Genomic DNA, 27,352 nt, shown 5'->3' with positions numbered 1-27,352 from the left:
CATCTGGCGGGGACGGGACCTTCGCAATAACCTTCCCGGGCACCCAATGTATCTGTGTGCCAAATTTGGGGTCAAACGGTTCAGGCGTTTGGAAGTCTATAGAGGACAGACAGACAGACAAACAGACAGACAGAAGGACAGACAGACAGACAGACTTTGATTTTTATGATATACATGTTTTTATTATGTGACTTACATAGTTTTGTAGTTTGGATGGTTCACTGGGATTTGTTGTAAATGCAGCTAGAGTAAATTTAAAGTGGACCTTTCAGCAGTGCAATAGGGCTTCCTACCCTGAATCAGGAGATATAACTCTATCTTCAGTCTGTCATTTCAGCACAGAGATAGAAGCTTTAAAGGGGTATTCAGCTCAAACATAACTTTTCAAATGTTGCTACCCTTGGTGAGAGAAATAAGTCATTCCTTGCTTGCTAATATCTATTCTGTCTCCTTCTCGAAGTTCTGAGCTGCTGCTTTCTGCTGAAGACAAAAAAACTGTCTGTAAGCTTTTCTCTCCATCTCCCACTTCCTCCCCCCTCCCTTCCAAGACGGCACTATGGACGGTCGGAGCGGTTCGGCCGGCCGGCCAAAGATGACGTACGGGGGTTGGCAAGAAGCAGGTATGTATAGAGCACTACACTTCCGTGTGGGGGGAAACACGGGGATGGGGGCGATTCACTAACATAACATACATTACAAAGTTGTATAACTTTGAAATGTTTGTTATTTAGTGAATAATTGTTAAGCGCCGCACTACCCCTTTAACCCTCAGAGGAACGGGCCAATTAAAATTTTTGCTTTTTTGCTTTTTCGCTGTTTCGCTGCACCAGCTGGAAACAATAGAGTGCCTATCTCATCGATCTATGCTGTATATCCTATACAGCATAGATCTCAATGAGAGATCAGTGTACTTATACTAGAAGTCCTCCAGCGGGGCTTCTAATATAAGTGTAAAAAAAATAAAGTGTTGTTATTAATAAAAAGCCCCCTCCCCTTATAAAAGTCAGAATCACCCCCCTTTTCCCAGGTTATAAATTAAAATAAATAAATAAACATATTTGGTATCGCCTCGTGCGTTATCGCCCAAACTATTAATTTATCACATTCCTGATCTCGCACGTTAAACGGCGTAAGCGCAAAAAAATCCCAAAGTGCAAAATTGCGCATTTTCAGTCGCATCAAATCCAGAAAAATTGTAATAAAAAGCGATCAAAAAGTCGCATATGTGCATGGGAATGGAGCGATTTTAAAGAATATATTTTTGTTAACAATGGTTTGAATTTTTTACAAGCCATCAGATACAAGAAAAGTTATACATGTTACATATCGATTTAATCGTAACGACTTGACGGAGATATATAACAAGTCAGTTTTACCCCAGGGCAAATGGCGTAAAAACAAATACCCCCCAAATAAACAAAATGAGTTGTTTTTTTTCAAGTTTACCACACATTGAATTTTTTCCTACTTTTGCAGTGTACTTTATGAAAAAATTCAGCCCGTCATTGCGAAGTACAATTAGTGGCACAAAAAATAAGGGCTCATGTGGGTTTCTAGGTGAAAAAATGCAAGTGCTATGGAGGAGAAAACGAAAACGCAAAAAACGAAATCGTCTGGGTCCTTATTGGTCCTTACACTTTTATACTGAAGATAATAAATCATGATGATCAAATTAACGAATAAACACACAATATCCTCGTGTCGTTTGGATAAAATTATGTTTTTTGGATCCTTGCAGGTATGAGCCTGATCACCTGTGCGGGGATACAGGAAGTCTATGGTATTATCATCTACTCGGTGTACGGCGCCAGTTCCGCACAGCTCCAGCAGGTGGCGCTTCGAATCCCCGGACTAGAGAGACGGAAGGAAAGCTGCACCTCGGCTGTGCAGGAAGCAGCCCTGCCGCACTAACCTGAGCACATCTGGAGGTGGAGCAGCCTGTGCTGGGGGCGGCTCCTGCCACAGTCCGGACAGGAAGGTCTGATCACCTGGCTGGCGTAGAATTTCCTTAACCTGTTATCTGCTTGCTCACCTTTCTCCCTGCATATAGTGCTGCTGGCCATAGACAAGCAGCGGACCCCTGGAGACGCCTCTATGTACACACGGTGGGTGCATCTAGCTGTATGTATGTGTGTATATATCTGTGTGTGCTGGGTGGGAGGCTGGGCACACGTTGGAAATCCACTATATACCTTAGTGCCACCGCTGTGCTGGAGGAGGGCTGAGCAGGGATAGGTTGGCACTGATGAGATGTGGGTGGCATATGCCATAGTGTACAGCAGACACCAGCAATCCTCTCATGTCTTCTCTACATGTCACTGGTGCTGTCACCCATGGAGACCTGGGAGAGGATGCATGTGCTGCGGCTGCTGCATTCCCAGCCATTAACCCTACAGGCGCCGGCTGTGGATAGCAGCATCTGCTCCCAATGTGTCTCTGCTCACAGAGGGTGTCACAGTTAGGCAGCTTACTGAGGCTTCCGCCTTGAGATCCTGGCGTGGCTAGTACTAGTAAAAAAAAAACAATCTGTCAGTTTCCCCCGCCCTCTGTACAGGAAGCCAAGCTGCTGGGACATCTTCTGCCTATGTGTCTTTTTTTCCACATAAACATCTGCGGGTTATCTATGGAGTGGAAAGTGTTAATCATCAATCAGTGTGGGTCAGAGGCGTCATGTTATATGGCGTATACTGCGAAGTGATTGGAGCTGCTGATATGACAGGAGCATGCTATGGCCTGCAGGCAGTGACACCACAACATATGAGTGCTAGATTACACAACATGCCACACATGGATCAGTATGACGCAGCTACTGGGCTGCTCTTCTGCACAGAGGAAAAAGGGCCAGAAAGTTGGCCAACCTCAGGTGATAGGTGGCCGAGGCTTGAGAAGGAATTTGGGGAGAAGCCCATTATTTTCAGTGCAATGTCACTAGAAAGCTGCTGTCACTGGTGTAATAAATATACCAAGCTGCATAGGATTGTCAGTGAGTTGTGCTGGAGGTAGACTACTGCTCTGGTTGCATCTCTGAGAGGAGTGAATCACCTACACAACTAACGGCGACGGCCACATAGTCACGCTGCTACACCTGATGGCTGTCCATGTGGTCACCTTGCAGCATAACACAATGGTAGCACAACAATTGCCCAGACTCCAGTTGTGATGGCTTTTTACTCAGGTTTTTATTTGCAGCCAATTCACAACTGTAACAAAGTCACACCCATATTGTGGTCCTTTGCTATACATGCGACTTCTTGTTAAGTGACCAATGTAGCCCCAGTCTCATTTAAAGAAACCAGTGAAAGACCACTGCAGTTTAGACTGAAATAACCCAAATAAGGGTGCCTTCACACACACACCGGACCCGCTGCGGATCCAGTGTCAGTGCATCCCAATGAGAATACATACTAGCAGCAGGATTGACATCCCGCCTCGTGTATGTAAGTAAACCCCCTGGTGGCTGGAGCATACATCACCTCCTCCCCGCTCCGACTTGCTTCTGGGGTTCTCAGGTGGATATCCCGCTTAGTCAATCATTGCGCTGCAGCGGGGCAGTGCACTGATTGGCTGAGCGGGACGAGCAGTTGCCAGGAACCCCCGAAGCAAGCGGGGAGGAGGTGAGGTATGCTCCAGCCGCCAGGGGGTTAACTTACATACACGCAGAAGGATGTCAATCCCGCTGCAAGTCTGTATTCTCATAGGGATGCACTAACACTGGATCCGCAGTGGAAGGTGTGTGTGAAGGCACCCTAAGCGGGAAAATGTCTTTTTCTCTCCCTGACACGCCATGCCCACAGTTTGGCAGCAATCCCACTAACCGGGCTGTTATTAAAGGGAACCAATAAGCAGGATTGTGCCGATATGGTTCCCAGCTGCAAAGTATAGCTCTACTGTGCAGCTCTCCACGGTAGTAGCTTTACAGCAGGAAAAAAGAGTTTTATTCTACCGGGAGAGGGGCAGCGAGTAGACATCTGGGTGGTGAGCTGCCCGTGACTAGTCACGGCTCTCTGCCTATCCGTGTGCTCTGTGGGCATGATTGAAAGAGAGGCTACTATCTGATCTCTCTGCCTGTCAATTATCCTTGCACTGTGTGCTGACAGAGAGCCGTGACTAGTCACAGACAGCTTCCTGTCCCGATGACTAGTTGCTGCCTCTCTCCCGTCTTAGCGCAATGGAATAAAATAACTTTCCCCATTGTAAAGCCAATGCCGCAGACGCAGCTGGTAGCTTCAATGAGCTGCACAGTACATCTATACTAACTGAAATCGATGGTATTCATTGACACTGTTATCATCCATTATAGTGGTGCTTCAACTTTGGCCAAGTGTCATGTGAATGAATAGTGGCGTGTTGCAATATAGTGTGACTGTGATACAACAGATGTAAAACATTCATGATGGATTTTTGGTCTCAAGTCTCACAGGACTTTGCCAATATGGTGACTTGCTTACGACTTCTCAACAATTTGGCTATTTAACCAGTCACAACTGTAATAAAGTATTGTGATAAGTCACAATAATTGTAATTGTGCAATTTGGGTTAGACTTTGTCACATACATGCATCGCCATAGATCCCTAGCCTTACTCCTGACCAGGAATTCCGTCCCTTCCACAGTTAATTCAATGGGGACAGTAGACACATTTCTGATTTGTCTGGCTTTTATAACAAGGTATTTACAGCAGTATTTGTAAGCCAAAAGCAGGAGTTATACCTACACAGAGGGTACATACCATGGAAAGATTTGCACCTCAGGCTATGTTCACACACAGTAGTACTCCTGTCAGTCTTTTTACAACCAAAACTAGGGTTGAAAACACAAACTGTGCAAATCTTATCATTATAATTTTGCCCTGTCAGTTCCACTCCTGGTTTTGGTTTGAAAGAAGACTGACCAAAATACTGACGGAAATACTATGGGTGAGATTTATCAAACTATTGTAAAGTAGAATTGGCTCAGTTGCCCCTAGCAACCAATTAGATTCCAACTTTCATTTTTCAAAGAATCTGTGAGGAATGAAAGGTGGAATCTGATTGGTTGCTAAGGGCAACCACTTTGATAAATCTCCCCCCTATGTGTGAACATAGCCCAGTGTTTTGGACCGGCTTCTGGTTTTGCCATACATATACTTAAAGGGTTATTCCACTTAAACATAACTTTTTATATGTTGCTTTCCATAGTGAGACTGACAGTTCATTCCATACTTATTATCTATTCCGTCTCCTCCCCCCAGTTCTCAGCTGCTGCTTTCTGCTGAAAACACAAAAATCTGTGTGTGAGCTTTTCTTTATGAGACAGCTGATGTAAACAAGTCCCTGACTGGATTTATCTGCAACATTGTAGCTTCTTTGTAATGCTGGGAGGCTTATTCTGAGATCAAGTTGTTGATGAATCCACTGTGAATAATCCTCCCAGTTTACAAAGAAGCTACAATGTTGCAGACAAAGCCAGTCAGGGACTTGTTTACACCATCAGGGTGTACTGAAGAATAAGAATTTGGCTTGTTTGATGCCATATGTAGTGCTAGAATTTGTATTAGCTATTATAATATATATATATATATATATATATATATATATATATACATATTATTTTACGGCTATGTTCCCACTCGGTAAAAATAAGGAAACTGAGCTAAGGGTGCATTTATCTGACAGATTTTTGAAGCCAAAGCCAAGAATGGATTGGAAAAGAGGAGAAATCTCAAGCTTTCCTATATAATCTGTTCTCTGTTTATAGTCTGTTCCTGGCTTTGGCTTTGAAAATCTGTCAGATAAAACTCTCTGTGTAAAGGCACCCTAAGGTTGTCTTCCCACCAACACACATCATTTATTCAAAGCATAGAGAATAAGTGTGCACTGCAGCTCCATTTATTGTCTATGGGACTGCCAGAGTTAACAGAGTGCTGAGTATCTTCGGCAGTCTCATAGCCTAGTGCATAGCCAAATGAGCATTTTACATTTTAATTTTATTCCTAGTACATTATTATGGGGCAGCCATCTTACCTGAGCTTTTTTTAGCAGCATGTACTGAGGTAATTTAGGGCAAGTCTCATAGACATTGCACTCCCCAGACCCTTTTCTTTGTTTGGGCCGTATTTTTGAGGAGCAGGAGAGGGAGACTGAGTTGTGAGCAGCAGCTGTTGTGTGCACCTCTGTTATCTATATACTGGTGTCACCTGTCACTGTACTCCCGTCTGTGTTAATAAGCAGGGCATTATGATCAGTACAGAACAGGAAGTTTCAGCTTAAGCCCCTATTACATGGGGCGATGCAGAGGAGCAAACAAGGGCCTTGCTTGCTGCTGGCGCTATTGCACGCTTTGGCAGCGAGCGGGTAAATGCAGGAGGGACCTCGGGGAGCTGTGGGAGGGTTGTCTGGGTGATCGCTAGATTATGTGGGCAGCCCATAGAAGATAGCAGAGGTCTGCTGCCACCACCACATGCGATTGCTGCTATCCTGGTCGTTTGCCTTTGAACATGTTGAAAGACAATGAAAGGCAACGATCAGCTGACATCGTTTATGTTGTTTGACCGCTGTCTTCTATTACACGAGACGATTATCAGCCGAATACGGACGATATTCATTTCGTGTAATGGGGCCTTTAGTTTTGACCCTAGTGGTGAGAGTAAAAACTGCATGGTTTCAGGATTATTTTATAATATAGATAGTAAAATGGAAAATAAAAATCACAGTTTTTTAAAAATATGTTTTACATAAAATTGTGATTCATGTTCTAATGACACTTTCACCATAAATTTTACAACACGTCCATATGTATAGTGATACATACCCCCTACTGGTAACACCTAAATGCCGATTGTTCATATGCTTCTAGCAGACAAAACAGAGGAACGGCACGATGTAGCGTTATGAAAGAAGGCGCTCCAGAACTGGTGTGTTATGAGGACCACAATTCTTTAATAAGCAGATATGTCAGGGGCAGTGACAGGTCCTATTTAGCCTTCGGTATATGGTTCAACTATTTCAGGGCTGTGCAGCTCTCAGGAACCAGCAGTCTAGAAATATATTGCTGTTGTTTTCTGATGGTAATGGAAATTCATATTGCTGAGTACTAAAATAAACTGCTTCCTCCAGTTATCTGTCTATAGTCTGCAGTCACCTGTCCACCCCTGGAGCTAATGGTGCCTTCTGCTTTTAACATACATGTTCTGTACATCGTAAAGACATTCAGGCGTCCACATTCTGTGTCCAGTCGTAAACTATTCCATTGGAATACCACCTTTCATTTCTGGCTATTTTAGCGTCTTATTTGTTGAACGTGCTCACATTTTTGCAGATTAGTAATGGACCCGTGGATAACATTTCCAGCTGTCATATTTTCACTCTACTTTTGAAGTATGACATTGACATCAGCTTCCTTTCAAGAAAAGTACATTAATCTGGGGCTCTCAGTCATCTCGTTCCTCTGGGGGAAGGTATAATAAGTAGATTGATATAAGCTCACTAGGTGTTTGAAATTGACTTGAACTCACAATTTCACGTAATTGTTTCCGAGTACTGAAGTGTGACATATGGTGACATGATACAGATTATTAAGCTACTTATTATTGGTTCTCCTTGTTAACTTTCATTGATGGAGCAAGCCTGCTGATTTATTCTCCTAAGCTAATGAAGAGTTATACAGTCATGCTGTAGGATCCAGACTCCAGAGAAGAGAGATAGCGAAGCGCTTGTGTCTTCCAGAATATGGAGGCTGGTGGAAAGGTGGCAGATTCCACAGTCTCTCTACTAGTATTTGCTTTTCCTAGCGGTTACTATTTATAAAACCTTTATCAACCTTTATATTGTGTTTTGTATAACGTTTGTAACAAGTCCGGTTCTTCTTTGGTATGTTTATATAGACAGGTCCTGAGATCACCAAGGATAGGAAGGCTTCAATGGAAGCTTTGTCCTACAGCTACATGAAAAGATCCCTTTGTGTCTTTTGAGGACAGCTTTCTATACACACACACATATGCACCAAGGTGAATTGCTAATAAGCATTGCAGGGCTCATTATTGCAATAATCAAAGGATTAGTTTCCTTTATAAGAGCTTTTATGGTCAAGATAAGGTTGGGTTCTTAAAAACCAGGCCTGGCTGCATGAGCGATCACTGTGTTTTTTGTGTGGCAACTGTAATGGACATCCCCTTTTTAGGCCAATTGCAATGATTTTAAGGGCCGCACAAATAGTCAAATAAGCTGACGAGCAGGCATTTGCTTATTGGCTGATTGCTGGCTCTTTGACATGGGCTAATGAGGTGAATGAGCAGCCTACCAACTGTTCCCTAACAGATGATGTTGGGGGAGACAAGGGTTAGGCAGGATTTCAGCTACCCAACCCTTTTGTTCTCTTAGAGATAAGCCACTGGCAGAGACACACCCCACCTTTCCCCATTCCCTATGTGTAGAGGGAGATTGTGAGTGATAGCTGTTGCCTAAATAAACATGTGGCTCGTAGCTATTGAAAGTGCCTGGCCACTTGCCGAATGTTCATGTGTTCTCTATGTGGGGAAGGTAAAACCTCAGCTAGACTCCTCTGGTGGCAGTTTATCTCTCTGAGAATAAAGGGGTCAGGCAGTACCTGTTGGTACTATAAAATTAGAAAGAACTAATACTTACCTGAAGCCCTTGCAGCTGCTGCACCCTCACTCCCGGTCCCTGTTTATCACAGCTACTTCTTGGTTTCTGGTTACATGTCGTCCCCACAGGGACAGCATCACAAGGACCCCTGAAGGAGCAGGGAATGGTGGCACCAGCACTGTGGCTCAGGTTTGATGAGCATTCCTATATATGTATAATTTTGAAAAGAACACAACTGTAAAAAATGTCTGAATAATTGGCACATAGCGAGAAGCTTGCAGTAGCTCTGTCTGTAAGATTCTTGTATGATCAAATGTAATACTAATAGGTGGGAGGATGTATAGAAGTCTGTATACCGGGGAAATTCCCTGTATACCTTTACTATTTTAGTCATAAATGAGTCATTTATTGAGCAGACAGAATGTGGGCGACTTCTAACGTAATATGGATCATTTATATGTTTTAGTGTTCATTTTTGTACTGTTGTAAACCTGTAGTGTATTTACTGTACAATATAGGGTATGTATCATCTAGATTTTTTTTTTTTACTGAGCCATGTTTACAAATCGTCGTTCATCGTCTTTCAAAAGATTCACCCTATGTAAAAGATGGGCTTAACGATCTTAAAAACTATCGCAATAACGATTTTTCTTATGAATTTTCTTACGATTTTTCTAACGATTTATTCGTCTAAATGCTGATCATTATAAAAACCAAATTGTTGCTTCAAAATCGTTAAACCGTTGATTGGGCGAACTATGGCTTCATGTAAACGCAGCATAATGGATATTGATAATGGGCATTCTTAACAGAATTGCCAGAAGGCCATATGAGTGCATTTAGGGACGTGTGACCACCTGCAGTGCACCAAAGATGCTGAATTTCATATTATTACTTATATCTTGGATAATGTGCACCTTATGAATCAGTGTCACCAGCTCTACAAGTGGGAACCAGAAGGTTAGTATACGTGCTGATAGATTCCCTTTAATGGGATTGACAATGACCAATTGTTCAAATCAAATTTTTATGTTAAATTTTTTAAGAATTATTGGTGATTTTTTTTTTTTTTTTCTAACGCTCCTTGCTGTCTTGCTGTAAAGCATATCTCTAAATGCTATTAAGAACAGCTCAGGCAAGATGGCTGCCCCCTAACGTTCAGAAAAGTTAAGAATTATTTTATGGCGATTAATATGCACCAGATGGTGCGGAAAAATGTATCCGCACTGGGGGAATGGATTGTTAATAGATCACATAGTGGGTCACAGTCCCTAATCGAACACTTGGAAAGTCAAGTTGCACAAAAACCAAAATTTACCACAATTACTTAGATAAAATTATGGGATAAGGTATGGAGTATGGTTAAAAAATGCGCACATATAGAAGGTACCAATATTTTTACTCCACTTTGGGATAATGGCATATTTTCAAAATACCAAATAATCACATATGAAAGAGTAGAGGGTTAAACAAGGTAGCACAATTTTTTTTCACAGGGTCAGTTGAGACCATTATACGAGCTCAAAAGTGAGTATATGTTGTTAATAGACACACATAACTTCTCTTATTTACAGATATCACACGCAACACATAGCACAGAAGATAAAGAGAAATTTAGGGTAGATAACTCAGCACTTCTAAATGCACTGAATAGCAACAAGGCAAGTAGGAAAGGTGGGATAAGATTTATTTACAATGCTATCCGGGACTGTAGACAAGCAACGCTTGGCGAAAATAAGAAATGGAGGTGGGAGTCTGATCTCGGCCTAATCTCAGATGAGGAATGGCTTGACATACTGAAAAGTGGGCTGAGAGGCTCAATGAATAGGAATCATCAAATCACGCAGTTAAAAATTGGGAACCGGTTACACTATCCCCCCAGTGCGGTTGCAAAAATGAGAAGAGATGCGAGTGACTTATGCCCAAGGTGTAAAGTACAACATGCAGATTATGTTCATATGTTCTGGAGGTGTAATGAGATACAGCTTTTGGAGAGAGGTGGTGGACTATATGGGAAATAAAAAAGGTCTAACGGTCCCCTATAATGCATTGACCCTGATTTTGGGATGTAAATTACAGGTTAAGACCAATATCAAGTTAATAGCGCAACTGCTATTTTTGGCTAGACTGACGATTTTACGAGAATGGATTAATAAAAAGAAAACCCGAGCAGGCTCCAATGGTTACACTTGGTAGAAAAAGTACATTTGCATGAAGAGGCGTGCTATAGGGGGAAACGCCATGGTAATAAGACATACCAAAATATATGGTCCTTATGGATACAGTGATACCTAACATGTAAGATATATATAAACATCTGAATATCAATCTCTTTTCCTCTATGTTTCCATTCTCTATCTCCTTTTCTTTTCTTTTTTTTTTTTCTTCTGCCTGTGCCCTCGCGTGGGAGGGGGCTCTGGGGTGGGTAAGTAAGGAAAACTGATTCTATATCTTGTCTTAATGTGTGTACGCTGATTTGTTTTTGGAAAAATAAATATTCTTATAAAAAAAAAAATTATGTTACATTTTTAAAGAATTATTGGTGATTTTTTTTTCTAACGCTCCTTGCTAATACTCGTCCTATGTAAAAGGGGCTTTAGTATCCCCCTCCCTGTAGAATGACCTTTATAAGGTCATGGATCATGTCCAGAGGCCTTTTTTCATTCATCTGAATGGACAGGTCCTGTCCTGCTGTAAAGCATATCTCTAAATGCTATTAAGAACAGCTCAGTCAAGATGGCTGCCCCCTAACGTTTAGAAAATGAAATAAAAAAAAAAATACAATCAGAAAAATGGAAACCAACTAGAAAGGAAACAGGTTTTAGTATCTGTCTCTGACCAGTAAAAAACAAAAACATCTAATTGATCTATTCATTTTAAAAAGGGACCGTGACCAACAAGTTATTTATCAGGTTCAGGCTATGTTCCCACTTTGGGAAGATATCAGGCAAAGACAGCCATCTCGTTATATATATGGTCGCTAATAATGACCATGATCCTTATAAAACAAGATGGCCGCGTTTGCCCGATATCTTCCCAAAGTGGGAACATAGCCTCAGGCTGTAATTGCAGCCATTGCTTGTTGTTACTATTGAGTACAGAGAAGAAGAAAACATACAAATATAACATTTTATGCAAATGATGGCATTGCAGGGACTTGCCTTGTGAGATGCCGTATGTTGGTGATGCTTCTAGGAGAGACTATTACTTTGTACCATGCAATGCTTTGGAGCACAATACTTTTTTCGCGTTTGGATTTGTATAGATTTTAACAGAAAATAAACCATCCTTATGTCGCCTTATAATGTCTGAGGCATATAACGGTTCAGTCAGTGAGTCCTATAGAACTCAGTACATGACGAAGCTGTGTTACAGCTATGTGCATTAGGACCAGGATATTCTTTTTTGACAGAATGTGTTTTCTATTAAATTTCAGAATACAGTTTCTTTGAAAATGAAATCTATTATTATTTATATGATTTGGGGTTTTGGTACAAACCCAGAGAAGCCTTAAAGGCAGTCAGACGTTGATAACCCAGCAGAATCCTATTAATTTCTTTCCTGTGGTAACCTTACAGCATAGCTTCTCCAAAACATGCATTATAAAAGTGTACTCGAAATCAAAGCATTGTGAAATGAAAGATGAGAAAAACTGGACCTAGAAAAAAAAAGAACTCTTGGGCATAATACAGAAAAGCCACATGAGGAACATGATATTAAAGCAGCCATTGCAGAATAAAGTTAAACTCTTTTTATGTTCAGTTGGTGCAAAAGGCAACCCCTGCAGCTAATAGAAATACAGGGGTAAACTGAAGAGTAGTCTAAGTTCTATGGTTAGAACTTTCTGCAATCCTAAGCTGGCATGTTCATTGTGTGACATGTTGTCTATGAAATACACCAGACACTACTGAACATTACACTGCCACAGAGAGGGGTAAATATAGCACTGTAGGACTGGTATCACAGAAGTGAAGTGCAAGAACATTTCTAGAACATTTAAGTCTTGCAGCTCTAATGACCCAAACCAGCAGCAATATTGGGATCTGTGATCCAGTGAGTTCAGATTAAATAGGACCTGTCATCTTTTTTGTGCTGTCTGAGCCGCTAGTCATCAGGGCAGTTCCCAGCAGCTAGTCCCCACTCCACTAGTCTCAATGGATAGATCTTTCCCTGTCTGGGTATGAATAGAGCTCTATCAATCGATTCCGACAGGGCAGGCAGAGGCAACTGGGGAGCACCCTTATGACTCGTAGTTCAGGCAGCAAGAAGGTGATGACAGATTCGCTTTAATAGAACTACAGTCAGATCAAGACTTAGGGCCATACTATTAGCATAGAAATGTTCTTGTGCTACATTTATATGCCTAAACTGCAGAAACAGCTATTCACTTAAAGGGGTACTCCGGACGGGAGACTTTTTTTTTTTTTTTAGTATTGCTGGGGAGGGGTGGATAAAAACATTTACATCCACTTACCTCCCAAAAGCCAATTAGTAGTTTCCCCAGTAGTGTGGTCCCCCTAACATACTCACCTAGCCACCTGGTTCCTGCACAGAATTCTAATACCTCCTCCTTCCCTGCCCTGGTAAAGGGTGCAGGAGTGTAGTGTACATGTGCTCCTCTGCTGAAGTAGGTAAGGAAATCCCCTCATGGCAGAGGCACCCCTCTCAGGAAAGATGGTACATAGAGTTAAGCGAATCGCTCATCTAAACGTGATCAGCAATCCGCTCATCACGCTGCCGGCCTTTCAGTGCTGCTCCGCTCCCTGCTGCTGTTATATTTAGGAGGTGTCACTGATATCTTTGTGTAAATGTAAAGTTCGGGCCAGGCTGGCACCCTTTTTAGCCTCTGCCCTATGCAACAGACTATCCTCTATAAAATAATTAAACATGACCTTACCACCAATTAGATCCACGCACGATACTCAGCAGGTGTTGTATAGTAGTCGCCTTTAGTCCTGTGTGCAATTAAGGCCCTCATCACAGAGGTGTGTGTTTGGTGATAGAGATATTGGGGGGGGGGGGGGGACAAAGCGGAATCTTTGCCCCAGGTGCAGGAAAGACTAGCTACACCTCCTACACCTCTGCATTTACAGTCTACAGATAACAGGGGGATACTAGTCCTGAGTTCTGGCACTTGTTGGTGTACCAGTAGGTTAGCCCCTACAATCTAGCAGTTACCCCCACCCAGATGAAAACATGACTGCTTTCTTCCAGAAACAGCAACACTTTTTACTTCAGTTTTGGTGGCGATTTTAAGCTCCATTGAAGTGAATGGATCAGAACTGCAATACCACACACAACCTAGGAACAGGGGTTGTGCTGTTTGTACAAGAAAGTAGTTGTACCTTTCCTAATCCTGGATAACCCCTTTCAAGTGAATGTACTATCAGGTACATCGCTTTAAGTTTTTTTACATGAATTGATTGGCGTGGGGATGCCATTGCCACGATCCATTTTTCTATTCCCAGGCACCAGTCAAGCATGAAGCAATGGAGGCGCCCCCCCCAATGAAGCCATGTCACAGAGGGGAGGGGGTTTGATCACACTGGGGGCTGACGGGCCATAACAACATGCACTTACCTCCCAGCTCCAGCGCTGGGGTCCACTGTCATCTGCTCTGGTTCCTGGTCCCCAGTTGCTTCTAGGTCTGAGTGGGGACCTGGGAAGTAACGTAACGTGTGAGGCCTGCTCAGCCAGTCAGTGGCCAAGGCAGGACCCTGCTACGACTTTTGAGCGCGCCTGACAGCTCATTTCCCAGATCCCCCTCAGCCCTGGCAGCGACCGAGAACCAGAGTGGAGGACAGCGGACCCCAGTGCTGGAGCCGGGGAGGTAAGTGCATGTTGTTATGTTCACCCACCTCCTCCCTGCCTGTTTTTTTAAAAAAAAAAGTCTGAACCCGGAGTTCTTCTTTAAATAGGCTACTTTACATGACCTTTACAGCCATTGACAGAGTAATATAGTTTTGCAGCAACTTTAAAACAATTAGATTTGACTCCTTCTGGTGCTTCTAGAAGCCTTCAGCGCATTTCACGCTAAGCAGCTGCTATTTTACTTAGCTCAATGGGTCAGATGAACAACTGCTTCCAGTGAATACAAATATGTGTTTTTACTTGTTCACCTTGAGCACATCCTAAACCTCTCCGGTTCTGTGTTCCTTTTATCGGTCTCGCAGTCAGGATAACTATCCACATGTTCCCTCTGAGCGTCTAAAAGATCCGGCTGTTATTGGAGCATGAGCAAATCAGGACTGACAAACCATTTGTGGTGCAAAGTGGTTTATGCTGCTTGCCCACTGGGGATGTAACCTTAATGCAGTGTCCATAGTAACAGTCAATATAGATTGATCTGACCAGGCTGCTATGGAAACAGTGTGCTTTGTCCGAAGACCCCAGGGACACATGTCACTTGTGCCTTGTAAATGTGCCTTTAGACTGTGCACGTATTGTCATAGAAGCGGTGCACCGCCAGCCTAGCTGATCATTTGGGAGCTGTTTACTGACTATTTGCTCTTCTCCCGGTTGTCCAGATTCGCTTGTACTTTGCTGGGTTGATGGATAATGCATCTATTTAGCTGTCATACGGCACACTTTGTATATTTTATTGACGGAAACCCATCTAAGCTATGGAATGTGATAAAAGCTTTAGTAGCTTTGTAATCTGGCCAGAAATGAGGACAGGCCCAGCTCCTTTTATACTACCCAAGCTTGAAAATACATGCTGTTCTGTTGTCAGTGACCTTACAGGTAGCCGATCACAAGTGATTTGCCTAATTAAAATCATGACCCCATAATACTGTCATTTGCCAAGAAATTCCTCATACTCGACAGGGCACTTCTGGAGCCCAAAAAAAAAAAAAAAAAAATCACTCATTAAATACATAGAAACTTTGTTTTCTAGACAGACTATAACAGTTTTTTTAGTAGTGTATGTATTTCTTTTTTCTTCATTATTTATTTATTGTTTAAAAATCCGAGGCAGTGCTGTATGACTGCCCGCTGTGTTCCTGCAGGCTTCAGGAGCCAACAAACAGTGCAGCGCCTATGTGAAGCAATCTATTCTCCCTTAGATGTTGTTGTGGCACAGTGTGGTTTTTTCTGTATGGAATTGATGCCTAATAATCTCAGTCTGACTGCATGTAGAGAAATAAGGTACATTATGGGACTATAGATTTCTGTAAAAACTCTATTCAAAATCCATGTGACATGAATACTGAGTAGGGGTTGGGCAGTTGGACCCTCTGTGATCAGACAATGATCCCCTTTCCGGTGGATGAAGCATAAGTATTAAAGGGGTACTCCAGCGACCTTTCTTTCTATCTATCAACTGTCTGATAGAGGTGGATGGAGACAGCACCATATCTGTGACAGGAACTGTCGAGAGCAATAGAAAATCCTCATAGGTAACCCCTTCCGCTCTCTAGACTGGAAAGAATCCACCACTTTCTGCAGGACATACAGCAGCTGATAAGTACTGGAAGACTTGAGATTTTTTAATAAAATAAATTACAAATCTCTGGCACTTTCTGTCACCAGTTGATTTGAAAAATTCAATGGTTACATGCATTATATTGTGAATTAATGTGGATTTTTAAAAATCCACATTAATTTACAATACAGTGCATTTGAATTTGCCTGTTAAAGGGAATCTGTCAGCACCCAGATCGGACCCGAGGTGCTGACAGTGTAGTTTAGGTGTGTGTCTCCTTGTGTGCATGGTCCCTGTTTAGAAAGCCTCTGTGCAGTAGATTTTTTTAACAAACACACTCTAAGGGCCCTATTCCACCAGACGATTATCGTTTGCATAATTGTTAACGATTAACGATCTCAAACGACAGCTATTGCGAAAGACCTGAAAACGTTCACTCATTTCCATAGAATGATAATCGTTACTTATGATAGTAATTGCGATCGTTTTTCTTCGCTATTTATTCGCTATTGCGTTTGTATCTATTGCGAACGACCGAACGATGTCTTATTCAATGCGAACGATTTGCGAAAGTTTTGCGAACAAGCAACGATAAAAATAGGTCCAGGTCTTATAAAGCGATCAACGATTTCTCGTTCGGTCGTTAATCGTTAACTGCATTTCAACTGAACGATTATCGTTTAGATTCGAACGATTTAACGATAATCTGAACGATAATCGTCCGGTGGAATAGGGCCCTAAGTGTCACAGAGGAGTAGTGGAATGGCTTGTGCTGCACTTCGGCATGCCTCACTACTTCTTCCTACTCCCCATATTCATGCATTTTACCTATTATCCTGCCTCCTATAGGAAGGAAGAAGTAGTGAGGCATGCTGAAGTGCAGCACAAGCCATGCCACTACTCCTCTGTGACACTCAGAGTGTGTTTGTTAAATATCTACTGCACAGAGGCTTTCTAAACAGGGACCATGCACACAAGGAGACACACACCTATACTACACTGTCAGCACCCTGGGTCTGATCTGGGTGCTGACAGATTCCTTTTAAAGGATTAAAATAACAACATGGCCGCTTTGTCAAAAAACAGGACCACACCTGTCCAAAAGTTGTGTGTAGTTTTACAACTCTGTTCCATTCACTTCAGTAGAACTGCGTTACAAATCCACACCCAACCTTGAAGAAACCAACTATGTTTTTCTAAGCGGTTTGAAAAACATGGCCGTTTTTTTTCCCCCAAAACAGTGCCACGTCTGTCCTTAGGTTGTGTGTGGTATTACAGTTTGGCTCTATTTATTTCAATGTAACTAATCTACCAAAGAGTGGCACTGTTTTGGAAGACAGTGTCTGTGTTTTTTTTTATCCTGGATAACCTCTTTAAAGATGAATACATGTCTATTGGAACAAATCAGTGCAAAATTCAGAACATAAATGTGAAAATCCACACCATAGTGAAATGGAAAGGCAAATAACATGCAGATTTTGCTCTGAATTTGATTATTCAGCTGATTCATTTATTGCAAAATCCGCAGCAAAGGATATCCATTATCTCTGGCCTCCACCATAAGGTGTATTTCTTTTTTTTTCTTCTTTTTTTTTCAGTTTTTTGGGGCTGAACCCATGCCCAACTACATACATATTAGGGGTGTACACCTTTAAAACTCTACTTTTATTCGGTTTTCTAAGCCCTGAATGTAAATGAGATTGGACTACACTTTACGTGTGAGATACATGAGTCCAAACTACCATTTTTGGACATCCTGATTGAAAAAAATGGGAGGGGTGGCCTGGACACAACAGTGTACAGAAAGCCCACCTCCACCAATGCCCTGCTGTCGTGGAGCAGTCACCATCCCACAGCCCTGAAGGCAGGTATACCGAAGGGCCAGTACTTGAGGATGAAGCGGAACTGCTCCACGACAGAGGAATTTAAAAAACAAGCTGATGATCTCAGAGAGAGATTCACCAGAAGAGGCTACCCGGATAATATTTTACGGAAAGCCTACCAGGATGTAAAGGGTCTCGATAGGACACAGCTCTTAATACCACAAGATAAGCAAGAGGAAGCAAAAATAACCAGAATCATTGCGACTTTTGGTGGTGCATCTAGTCAGGTTAAAAAAATCATAGCCAAAAATTGGGATGTGCTGTTAATGGATCCCAATTTGCAAGACACGTTAGGCCCTTACCCGCAGATCACCTACAGAAAGGGGAGAAGCCTACGAGATAGGCTAGTGAAAAGTCACTTTGAAGCCCCAAGACCACCAAATACATGGCTTGATAGACAAATAGCAGGGTGCTTCCAATGCAGTGGCTGTATAGCGTACGCCCATATTGATAAATGTAAAAATTTTAAGAGTAATGTAACCGGTCGCAATTATGAGATCAGAGATTTCATTAATTGCAGGTCAAAGGGCGTAGTTTATAAGGCCACATGTACTTGCGGCATGGAATATGTGGGAAAGACAGTAAGAGAGTTCAGACGGAGGGTGGGTGAGCATCTGAGAGACGTGGCGAATGGAGCAGACAAACCAGTGGCGAGACACATCAACGCCACTCATGGAGGAGATGTGACAGGTCTCAAGTTTGTAGGGATACAGCTGGTCCGTCCTCATTGTAGGGGCGGTGACTGGGATAGAGTGATCCTGCAAAAGGAGACCCAGTGGATTTGTAGGCTACAGACTGTTGCCCCGAAGGGGTTAAATGAGAAACTGAGTTATACCTGCTTCCTCTAAGTAATAAAATAAGGTTGATGCAGGAATCACAATCCTCCGCTGTTCCACCCGACGCTCTGTATATTTAATTTTAATATTAATATTTTTATTTTTATTCTGACTTTTATCACACATGTGAATTCCTCTTTCCCACTGTAATATGATGCTATAATATAGGTGTCTAATTGCATAGTGAATTACTTGTTGGCTGTCTGGTGGATACGCATGATTTAGATAAAAGGGTTATAGAGTGCTATAAAAGAGAAAAGAAAGAAATATATAAACGATAATGCCTGTACATTTCTGTTTAAGTTGCTTGGATATGTAGGGGTTAAAATATCATACTTTGTTGAAATTAGGCACATTACATGGAGGGAGCGGGAGGTGTTGAGAGAGATTTTGTCTGTCCAAATAAGCTAGGTAACGGCCGCTTTAAGTGGTTAAACAAACCAGGGACGTAGTCTGTATTGTTGTTGACTGTATCCATGGTTACCCTGATGCGCTCCGTAATGATGCGAATGGCCGCCGGAAGTGACGTCACGGCGAGACCGGAAGTGGGGCAAGCATGTTCAGGGATACGGAGGTATATAGGAGGATCCCTACAGTGAGAATGCAGGTACCGAGGTCTGTAGATACCACTGCACCAGACACTTTAGCTGATTATTTGCACAGAAAGGCGGAGACTCTGAGGGGCATTAGTTTGCAACTGCACTTTACTGAATTAGCGGCAGATCATTAGACACTTTTTATCTGACTAGCTGTTAGACGCATTTGCACTTTATGGAAATAGCCACAGAATACTAAAACACTTTATGTAAGGCCAGGCAATGTAGGCAATAAGACAGTTTAGCACCACTGTGCAAGTTATAGGTACTTCTGTTAGATTATTTAATTGTTATATAGTTTTGTATTCTTTATGTATTTTTTATTTAAATTTACATTAGTGTTTGATACCCGATTTTGTGTTTTCCCCTGATGAATTTGGTTACCCAGAGGAAACGTGACACGTTGGAAGTAAATACAGGGTATAACAGGGACTGAACAAAGGGTTAGATCGGGGCAGGGGTCGCCCTTTTTAGGGCGAGTGCCCCGACAGTTCCCTGTGCGAGAAGGGGTAGTGACCAACACGCTTACACAACAAGGGCGTATTATGGTTAAAATTAACTCCTGATTGGTCACAACCCGTTATTGGCACTGTCTACTGAAGAGATACCAGCGAGACTACGGGACGACAGACTGGTGAGGTACAACCGGTTTTATTTTCATACATCCCGGCTGGGACTGTGTAGGTTGAGCTGTATTGTGGACTGCTGTAAATACGGATTTCATTGGACTTGTTTTCTGTTATGTGGGGTTCTTTTGTGTTTTTAGAAAACCGAATAAAAGTAGAGTTTTAAAGGTGTACACCCCTAATATATTGATTTAACTCACCGTGAGGGTGGAGAATTTTTGTCCGTGGTGAAGACACGGATATTGGTTGTTTGTTTCAACTACATACATAGTAATATATTGTTTGTCTTCAGTTTTTTAATCCGTTTACATAACTTGCAGATCACAAACGCATATTGCAAAAAGTGTGAACTCAGCCTGACAAGGTGTAAATCTGCCAACGCTGAAGAAAAGATAAAGGGAGCCTGTCTATAAAAAGAATATAGATGACACAGCAGAAAGCAATGTGAAAGTGGCGCCTTAACCGCATTTGTGTTAAACCAGTAGAATATGTATCATGATATAGCAGAGACTGTGCCTCTGCTTAATCATTCCTGTTTTTATCACACATTAGATTTTAAGGATATCCTCCTTGTTAAGGCCGCATTCATACGTTCTGTGTTCAGAGCAGTATTAACAGTTGCTGCTGCCCTAGGCACTAAACCTGAAGACGCCCCATCTTTAGTTTCTAAATAGCTCCATGTGTCACATTTGATCAGGGAGAGATCCCTGTCCAAGAGGCACAATATACATTAGTCAAGTGTGGAGGAAACCTCCGAATGCCTACATTACCTTGGGGGCTAAAACTTAACTTTTATTTAAACAGCTAATATATACAACTTGTGCTCGCACCACCAGTGAAAGAGTGTCTTAAAAATGTGCATGGGACAACATAATAACGGGTAACGGGTAACTATCAGGAGGCTACAGAGTCACCACTGCCAAGGGGTAACTAATCCCTAGCCGTGTGGTGGCCAAGAGATCAATATATACCTTACGTCAGAGGGTGAGCTGAGAGATCATTCAGTCAGTATTCCAAAAATTAGTGCTTTGGCCATAAGCACTTGACTAATGAACTATTCGTTCTATCTACCTTACTAAACATGATGGGCTAGTGATAGCCTGTACTCTGTGACTACATAGTCTTAAGGACTATGCCTACGATTTAGTATATGCATCATCCAGATCCCATACTGACTAGGGTTGCTCATAGCACATGTCTAAAATCTGTTTTTCTGCCTTACTCTAACAGGTTTCATCGACAACGCATCGACTTTATCAAAGAAATTGGCGTAAAACAGAGTACAGGCTAACAACAGAGAGTCAAGTGTCAGTTACCAAGCTGGACAGTGTGTTTTGTGCTTATCACTAGCCCATCACGTTTAATAAGGTCGATAGAACGAATAGTTCATTAGTCAAGTGCTTATGGCCAAAGCACTAATTTTTGGAATACTGACCGAATGATCTCTCAGCTCACCCTCTGACGTAAGGTATATATTGATCTCTTGGCCCACACACGGCTAGGGATTAGTTACCCGTTGGCAGTGGTGACTCTGTAGCCTCTTGCTAGTTACCCATTACCCCCTGATAGGGGCCATTTTGTTGTCTCATGCACATTTTTAAGACCCTCTTTCACTGGTGGTGCGAGCACAAGTTGTGTATATATATATATATATATATATATATATATATATATATATATATATATATATATATATATATATATATATTAGCTGTTTAAATAAAAGTTAAGTTTTAGCCCCCAAGGTAAAATAGTCATTCAGAGGTTTCCTCCAGGTGTCACATTTAACACCGCCACACCAGACCTGGACAATACCGCCATACTGTGACTTGATAACACCGCCATACCAGACCTGACCAATAACACCCCCCCACCCCCCCACCCCCACCCCCCACTTCGAAAAGACACCAGATTTACTGGCAAGTCTAAACAGGAGACTGGAGACAAAAAAAAAAAAAAGAGAGTTGTTTCCTTCTCCCTCCTTCCTGGTGCTGCCCCCCTGCAAGGTGTTGCCCTAGGCACCGGACCACGGGTGCTTAGTGGTAAATACAGCCCTGTCTGTGTTCCGTACAGAAAACGGATGTAGAATGCCTGTAACAGACTAATACCCCGAAACTGCTGTCTGTGGATGGAAGCCTGCCTTGGCAAGCCCTTGTCATGATCGCAATACTCGCACCTTGAGTTAGACATTGACAAAAAGGGGCTACCCTGGTATTTCCCTGTCTATGTTCCAATACTCGCAACCGAGTGGGACTTAAGGGGCTATTTATCAGGGTGGTGTGGTGCTCTCCCCATCATGGAGGCACCCTGTGGCAACAGGCTAGAGATATCTGGCTATCCCGTGTTTTGAGATTCGCAACCAAGACTCCACGGACTCTTGTTTTGCATATTTAAATTTTTGGGGGCATCAGTGGAGACTCTTGATTGAGTACTTTATTTTTTCCAGCTTTATAGTTTTCCCAGCACAGCAAGAGCCCAATAAGATCCAGCCTATTTCCTTTTTATTTCATGTCTGACAGTCAAAGGACTTAGGCAGATGCCAGCGGGCTGTTGATCAGTGACAAAGAGGAGATGAGCTGACCTTACCTGGCCTCTTGCCACGTTAGGCAACACCTCGTTGGCATTTGAGCCCTTGCTTCATAGAAAAGAGAAGTCTAATATCTCACTGATGGAGAGGACTAGCAAAATAAAAAAAGAATGTCTAGATAAATTATGACTAGCCCTATCTAGCCATGTGCTTATTTACACCCCTGTTTGTCTGCTGACAGGTCCACTTTAAATGTTTATAAAAAATTTAAAAAATACAAAGAAAAATTAAACATTCTCAAAAAAGTAGCAAAAAAAACCCCCAAACTATATAAATATAACCCGCTAACAGGCTTCCTACGGAGCATTAAACCCCCAACACCAGAATGGTCTCCCAGAACGTTCTGGGAGACCATTCAGCACAAATGCGCTGATTGGTTCTTTTTAAAACTCTGCTTCTAGAACTTTACAAATGGTCTTTGCTGAAAACATGTGCAATGTATATGATAACTGTGCTGATAACTTCCTGTGCAAGTGCTGGAGAGCAAATGCCAAGACTGGGACTGCCCTACATGATTGATCTGATAACTAAACGCCTTTGGTTACTACAGTTCCCCTTCAACATTCCAAAGAAACCGCAGCACAGGCGTTTCAGTTTGTTTACCCATCAGAAATGCACTTTCAGTAGGAGAAGAGCCTTTTAGCCGTACTTACAAAGACCTGTCACGATCCTAATCATTTCTATTGTGGTAGCAGAAGTTTTATCTACCCATATAAATATAGGACCAAACACAACAGTACTATGAAAGGTACGTCTGTATCTGGTGGGATACATACAGTGTGTGGCGTTTGGTACTGTGTGAAATGCAGACTGTGTAGCAGCTAACATCTGTGCTAGTAAAACCAGACCTGGGAAGGCTGCTGACATCAAGTGAAATTTATACAGAGAGCTTATGAAACCAAATCCAAAGTAGAATCATGTGAAGAATTACTGAAGTCAACAAGCTTTTGACCTTGAACTAGTTATCATTTAACGTCACAAGCATCAAGACCTACAAGCTTCTCAAGGCAACACTTTGCCTGTAACATCTTGTAATTGTAAACTGCAAAAAAGCATTATTTTAAGTGTAGACTGTCGCTAAATCCATGTTTTACATGCAGGGCTCTCTTTGCTTATATAGTGCAGCTTAGGCTATTATTAGAGAATAATGGAGAGGCTCTTCTGTATGCCTTCTGTATACTTACCTGGTTTAGCTTATGTAGCCAACATTGATTTTCAGCCATGTTGGTCACTAAAATAACAACTTAATCCACTGGCTTTGCAGCAAGAGGGGGTGTAGTCTCATCACTGCAGCTTGATAGCTATTTAGGTTGCAGGTGCTGAAGTCTAGTGAAGTGAGGTGAGGTCAGTTCACACCATGCCCAGTTTTGATGCGTTTGGGTTCATTCACACATATGGGAGCTGCTGCAGATATCAATGTAAATGACTGAAATCTTCAGCACCAAAACAGCAACATCAGGTCTGCTGATGGCCCGGTTATCCGGTAGGTGAGCGCAGTGATTGGCTGAGCAGGTTGTCAGTGAGCAGGGACCTGGAAACTCAAGAGGGAGCAACAAGGGGCCGCAGACAGTTAAGCTTGGGCTGTTTCTTATTTTTACTGGCCCTGTAGCTAATTAGTTAAATAAGGCCGTCACTACATTGAATGCAGGACCATAGACTTTAATGGTACCAAGTAGAGATGAGCGAATCTACAGTAATAATGAAGCAAAACCGCTTTGTTATCTCTGAAATCTGCTGATCAGCCTTCTCTTTTTTACTGACTGCCGCTCCTTCCCGGTCGCTGGGAAAAGCTGCAGGCTGGTGAGCGGATTCTCTAGTAGCTAACATAAAATCTGCTGCAAACTTGCTATGTATGAAGGCACCCTAAAAGTGTGGTTTGTTTAGTTTTTTTGTTTCTTCAAGGCAATATTGCCAAGGGATGAAAGTGATTTGAGCTATAATCAAAATTAATGTGTTATATGAACATTTTAAGTCTTAAATGGAACCAATGTATAAAGCTCGTGCAGCAGCTGCGGCACATATTGGCTGCAGCAGGAGCTTTATAACAAAGAAAAAAGACTTTTATTCCCCCGGCTCGTGACAGACACGGGCGGGGAAGTAGCCATCTGGGCGGCTCGCCGCCCGTGTCTAGTCGCAGCGCTCTGCCTGTCAGTGCACTCGGTGGATGATTGACAGGCAGAGAGGCCAGTAACGGACCTCCCTGCTTGTCAATCATGCCAGCAGAGCGCTGTGACTAGACATGGGCAGAAAGCCGCCCAGATGACTACTTTCCCAACCGTGTCTCTCACGAGCAGGTGGAATAAGTCTTTTTTTCCCGGTATAAGGCTCCTGCAGCAGCCGTGGCTGCTGCAGAAGCTTTGTACATTGCTCCAGGGAACCATATCAGCCCAAATGGGCTGATTGGTTCCCTTTAAGACTTTGTTCACACTGACCTTTAAAGTGTCACTGTCGTTATATTTTCCAAAATCGAAATCAACAGAAAATGAGATATAAAACAAGACTGCAATATACATTCTTATTGTTTTGTTATCATGCTGTAAAACAAAGCTGAACTTACCAGAAATCCAGGTCCAGTCTCCTGAAGGCAGATTTTCTGACTTGTGCTGGTTGAAAATTAGACTAAACACAGGAATTATAGCCAGTCACGGCTTAATGTGTCCATCAGTGTCTCTGTAAGTGCTCAGGTGGCCTGAGATACACAGGACTTCCTGTTTTCTGACTGTTTCCTGTTTTTTTTTAGAAAAAAACTGTCAAAACAGGAAGTGCCGTGTTTTCCATAATTGAAAAAAAAAATAATGAATGTAATTTGCAAACTTGTTTTAGATCATATTTACTCTTGATTAAGAATTTGAAAGTTTAATGACCGTGACACTTCAACTGCATTTTTACACAATGTGGCTATGTTTGTGGGAAAATCATGGCAAAAACAGAAAATTCAGCTAAAAACTTGTAAACATAGCCTCAGGAGAGGTTAGATGTATGACTACTATATATCCTAATCCCAAAGAGACAGCAGCAGCAGCAGTAGCCTACAGATGTGAATGAGGAGGAGTCTGATAGGGGATGATGTTGTTCAGAAGTTTACAGGAAGTCAGCTGATCCAGGAATTGTACGACTAGTGATGGTGAGTGTGCATGACATGGGCAAAAAAACAACCTGGAGTGCTTCTGAGTTTATGGGGACCTGAAATAACGCCCTTCATTGTTCTGCCATGTGACTGTCATACCAGTATGAAACTAATGTCTTGCTCCAGACAAAAAAAAATAAAAAATTTTGAGGCCAAGAGTTCTACAGATTTGCAGAGTTTTACAGAGGCCTGATGAAGAGGGTGATTGACCCTTGAAATGCGTAGCAATAAAGAACACATCTGGTTGGCAATAATACTTGGAATCTCTGCCTCCTGATTGAAGTGGAGTGACCTTGCCTGGAGGTTTGAGTGCCAAGGAATCCACCATTGTTGTGGTTATTTGGATTTTAGTCCCGATCCCACATCCAGGGAAATCGGAAGGTGGAAGGCAGCAGCCCTCTTTATACACCTACAAGCCTACATTAGAATAGATAGTAATCCACCGGTTCCATAATATGAAATTAAGGACAAGGTAGTCTCGAGTAATTAATTGCAAATGCTTTCGTGCATCATTTATTGCGTAACAATGGTAAACACAGACATATCCCGACGTTTCGGTGAAGGCACCTTTCTCAAGGAGTCTGAAAAGTGGATGTAAACAAGGACTGGAGATGGAGCTGTGCTGGCAAGGCTGCGCCTGCCTGGAGGAGCGGATCCGGGCGAGCTGTTGGTTTCCACACTTTATGTGAGGGATGAGGCGCCGGATGGCAGAGCCAGGCGTAGGTCCGGTATGGTGCTGGCGGTTCTGCGCGCATCCCGCGACATAGCCTCGCAGAACCGCCAGCACCATACCGGACCTACGCCTGGCTCTGCCATCCGGCGCCTCATCCCTCACATAAAGTGTGGAAACCAACAGCTCGCCCGGATCCGCTCCTCCAGGCAGGCGCAGCCTTGCCAGCACAGCTCCATCTCTAGTCCTTGTTTACATCCACTTTTCAGACTCCTTGAGAAAGGTGCCTTCACCGAAACGTCGGGATATGTCTGTGTTTACCATTGTTACGCAATAAATGATGCACAAAAGCACTTGCAATTAATTACTCGAGACTACCTTGTCCTTAATTTCATATTATGGAACCGGTGGATTACTATCTATACTAGATTTACTCCTTTCCACCTCAATACATTACTGAGTGATACTCCTTCCTTTTACAATTGTATAAGCCTACATTAGAGTCGTGCCTAATATGTACGACCTTACCAGGTTAATGTGCATTTGTGTGAGTTTGCACGTACACATCTCTCAGGGTTAATTCCGCCTGCATATGCAGCGCCACTGTGTTTTCTTTTTTCTTTTTTTCTTTTCATGTACAACAGAACTGAAAATGTATATAAATATTTATATACAATTTATACTAATTTATTTCTTCCCAATTTAGAATTTAAAGCATTTGGTATTGCACCATGGGGAACCAAGTTGGAAGAAGAGAGCATACCAGTGATCACTCAGCAAAGGTAACCTGAGATACAGTTATTCCCCATTTTCTCCTTCAGTATAAAGCAGACCAAAAATATTGTACGCTTAAATACTGTATAGAACAATTCTGTTCTCCCAGTGTTTTTTACATTTCTTTCATTTGGGGAAAAGTAAAAATCCAGGGCAGTAGGGGATGGTGGTAACATAATAAAAAATCCATACTTACCTGTCCCCGTGCCCCCACAACACCACTTTTTGTCAGCCTCCAGCCTCCTG

The 27,352-nt window shown here is 42.4% G+C and overlaps 1 protein-coding gene across 3 annotated transcripts in view; it reads left to right on the top strand.

Moving 5' to 3' along the window:
- The first annotated feature begins 317 nt into the window (after positions 1-317).
- Positions 318-27,352, top strand: part of MBP (myelin basic protein) — a 122,380-nt gene continuing 95,345 nt past the window's right edge. For 2 of the 3 annotated variants that reach the window (XM_069957881.1, XM_069957879.1), the window contains exons 1-3: positions 322-620; positions 1,739-2,105; positions 27,039-27,114. In XM_069957881.1, coding sequence (XP_069813982.1) covers positions 27,064-27,114 — 51 coding nt within the window. In that variant the 5' untranslated portion in view covers positions 322-620; positions 1,739-2,105; positions 27,039-27,063. Of the gene's footprint in view, positions 621-1,738; positions 2,106-27,038; positions 27,115-27,352 lie in introns of all 3 variants that reach the window. The other variant, XM_069957880.1, reaches the window with a different exon arrangement.

The sequence above is a fragment of the Dendropsophus ebraccatus genome, chromosome 2, assembly GCF_027789765.1.
Source record: "Dendropsophus ebraccatus isolate aDenEbr1 chromosome 2, aDenEbr1.pat, whole genome shotgun sequence".
NCBI classification, from domain to species: domain Eukaryota; kingdom Metazoa; phylum Chordata; class Amphibia; order Anura; family Hylidae; genus Dendropsophus; species Dendropsophus ebraccatus.
This window is presented reverse-complemented; position numbering and strand designations above follow the sequence as displayed.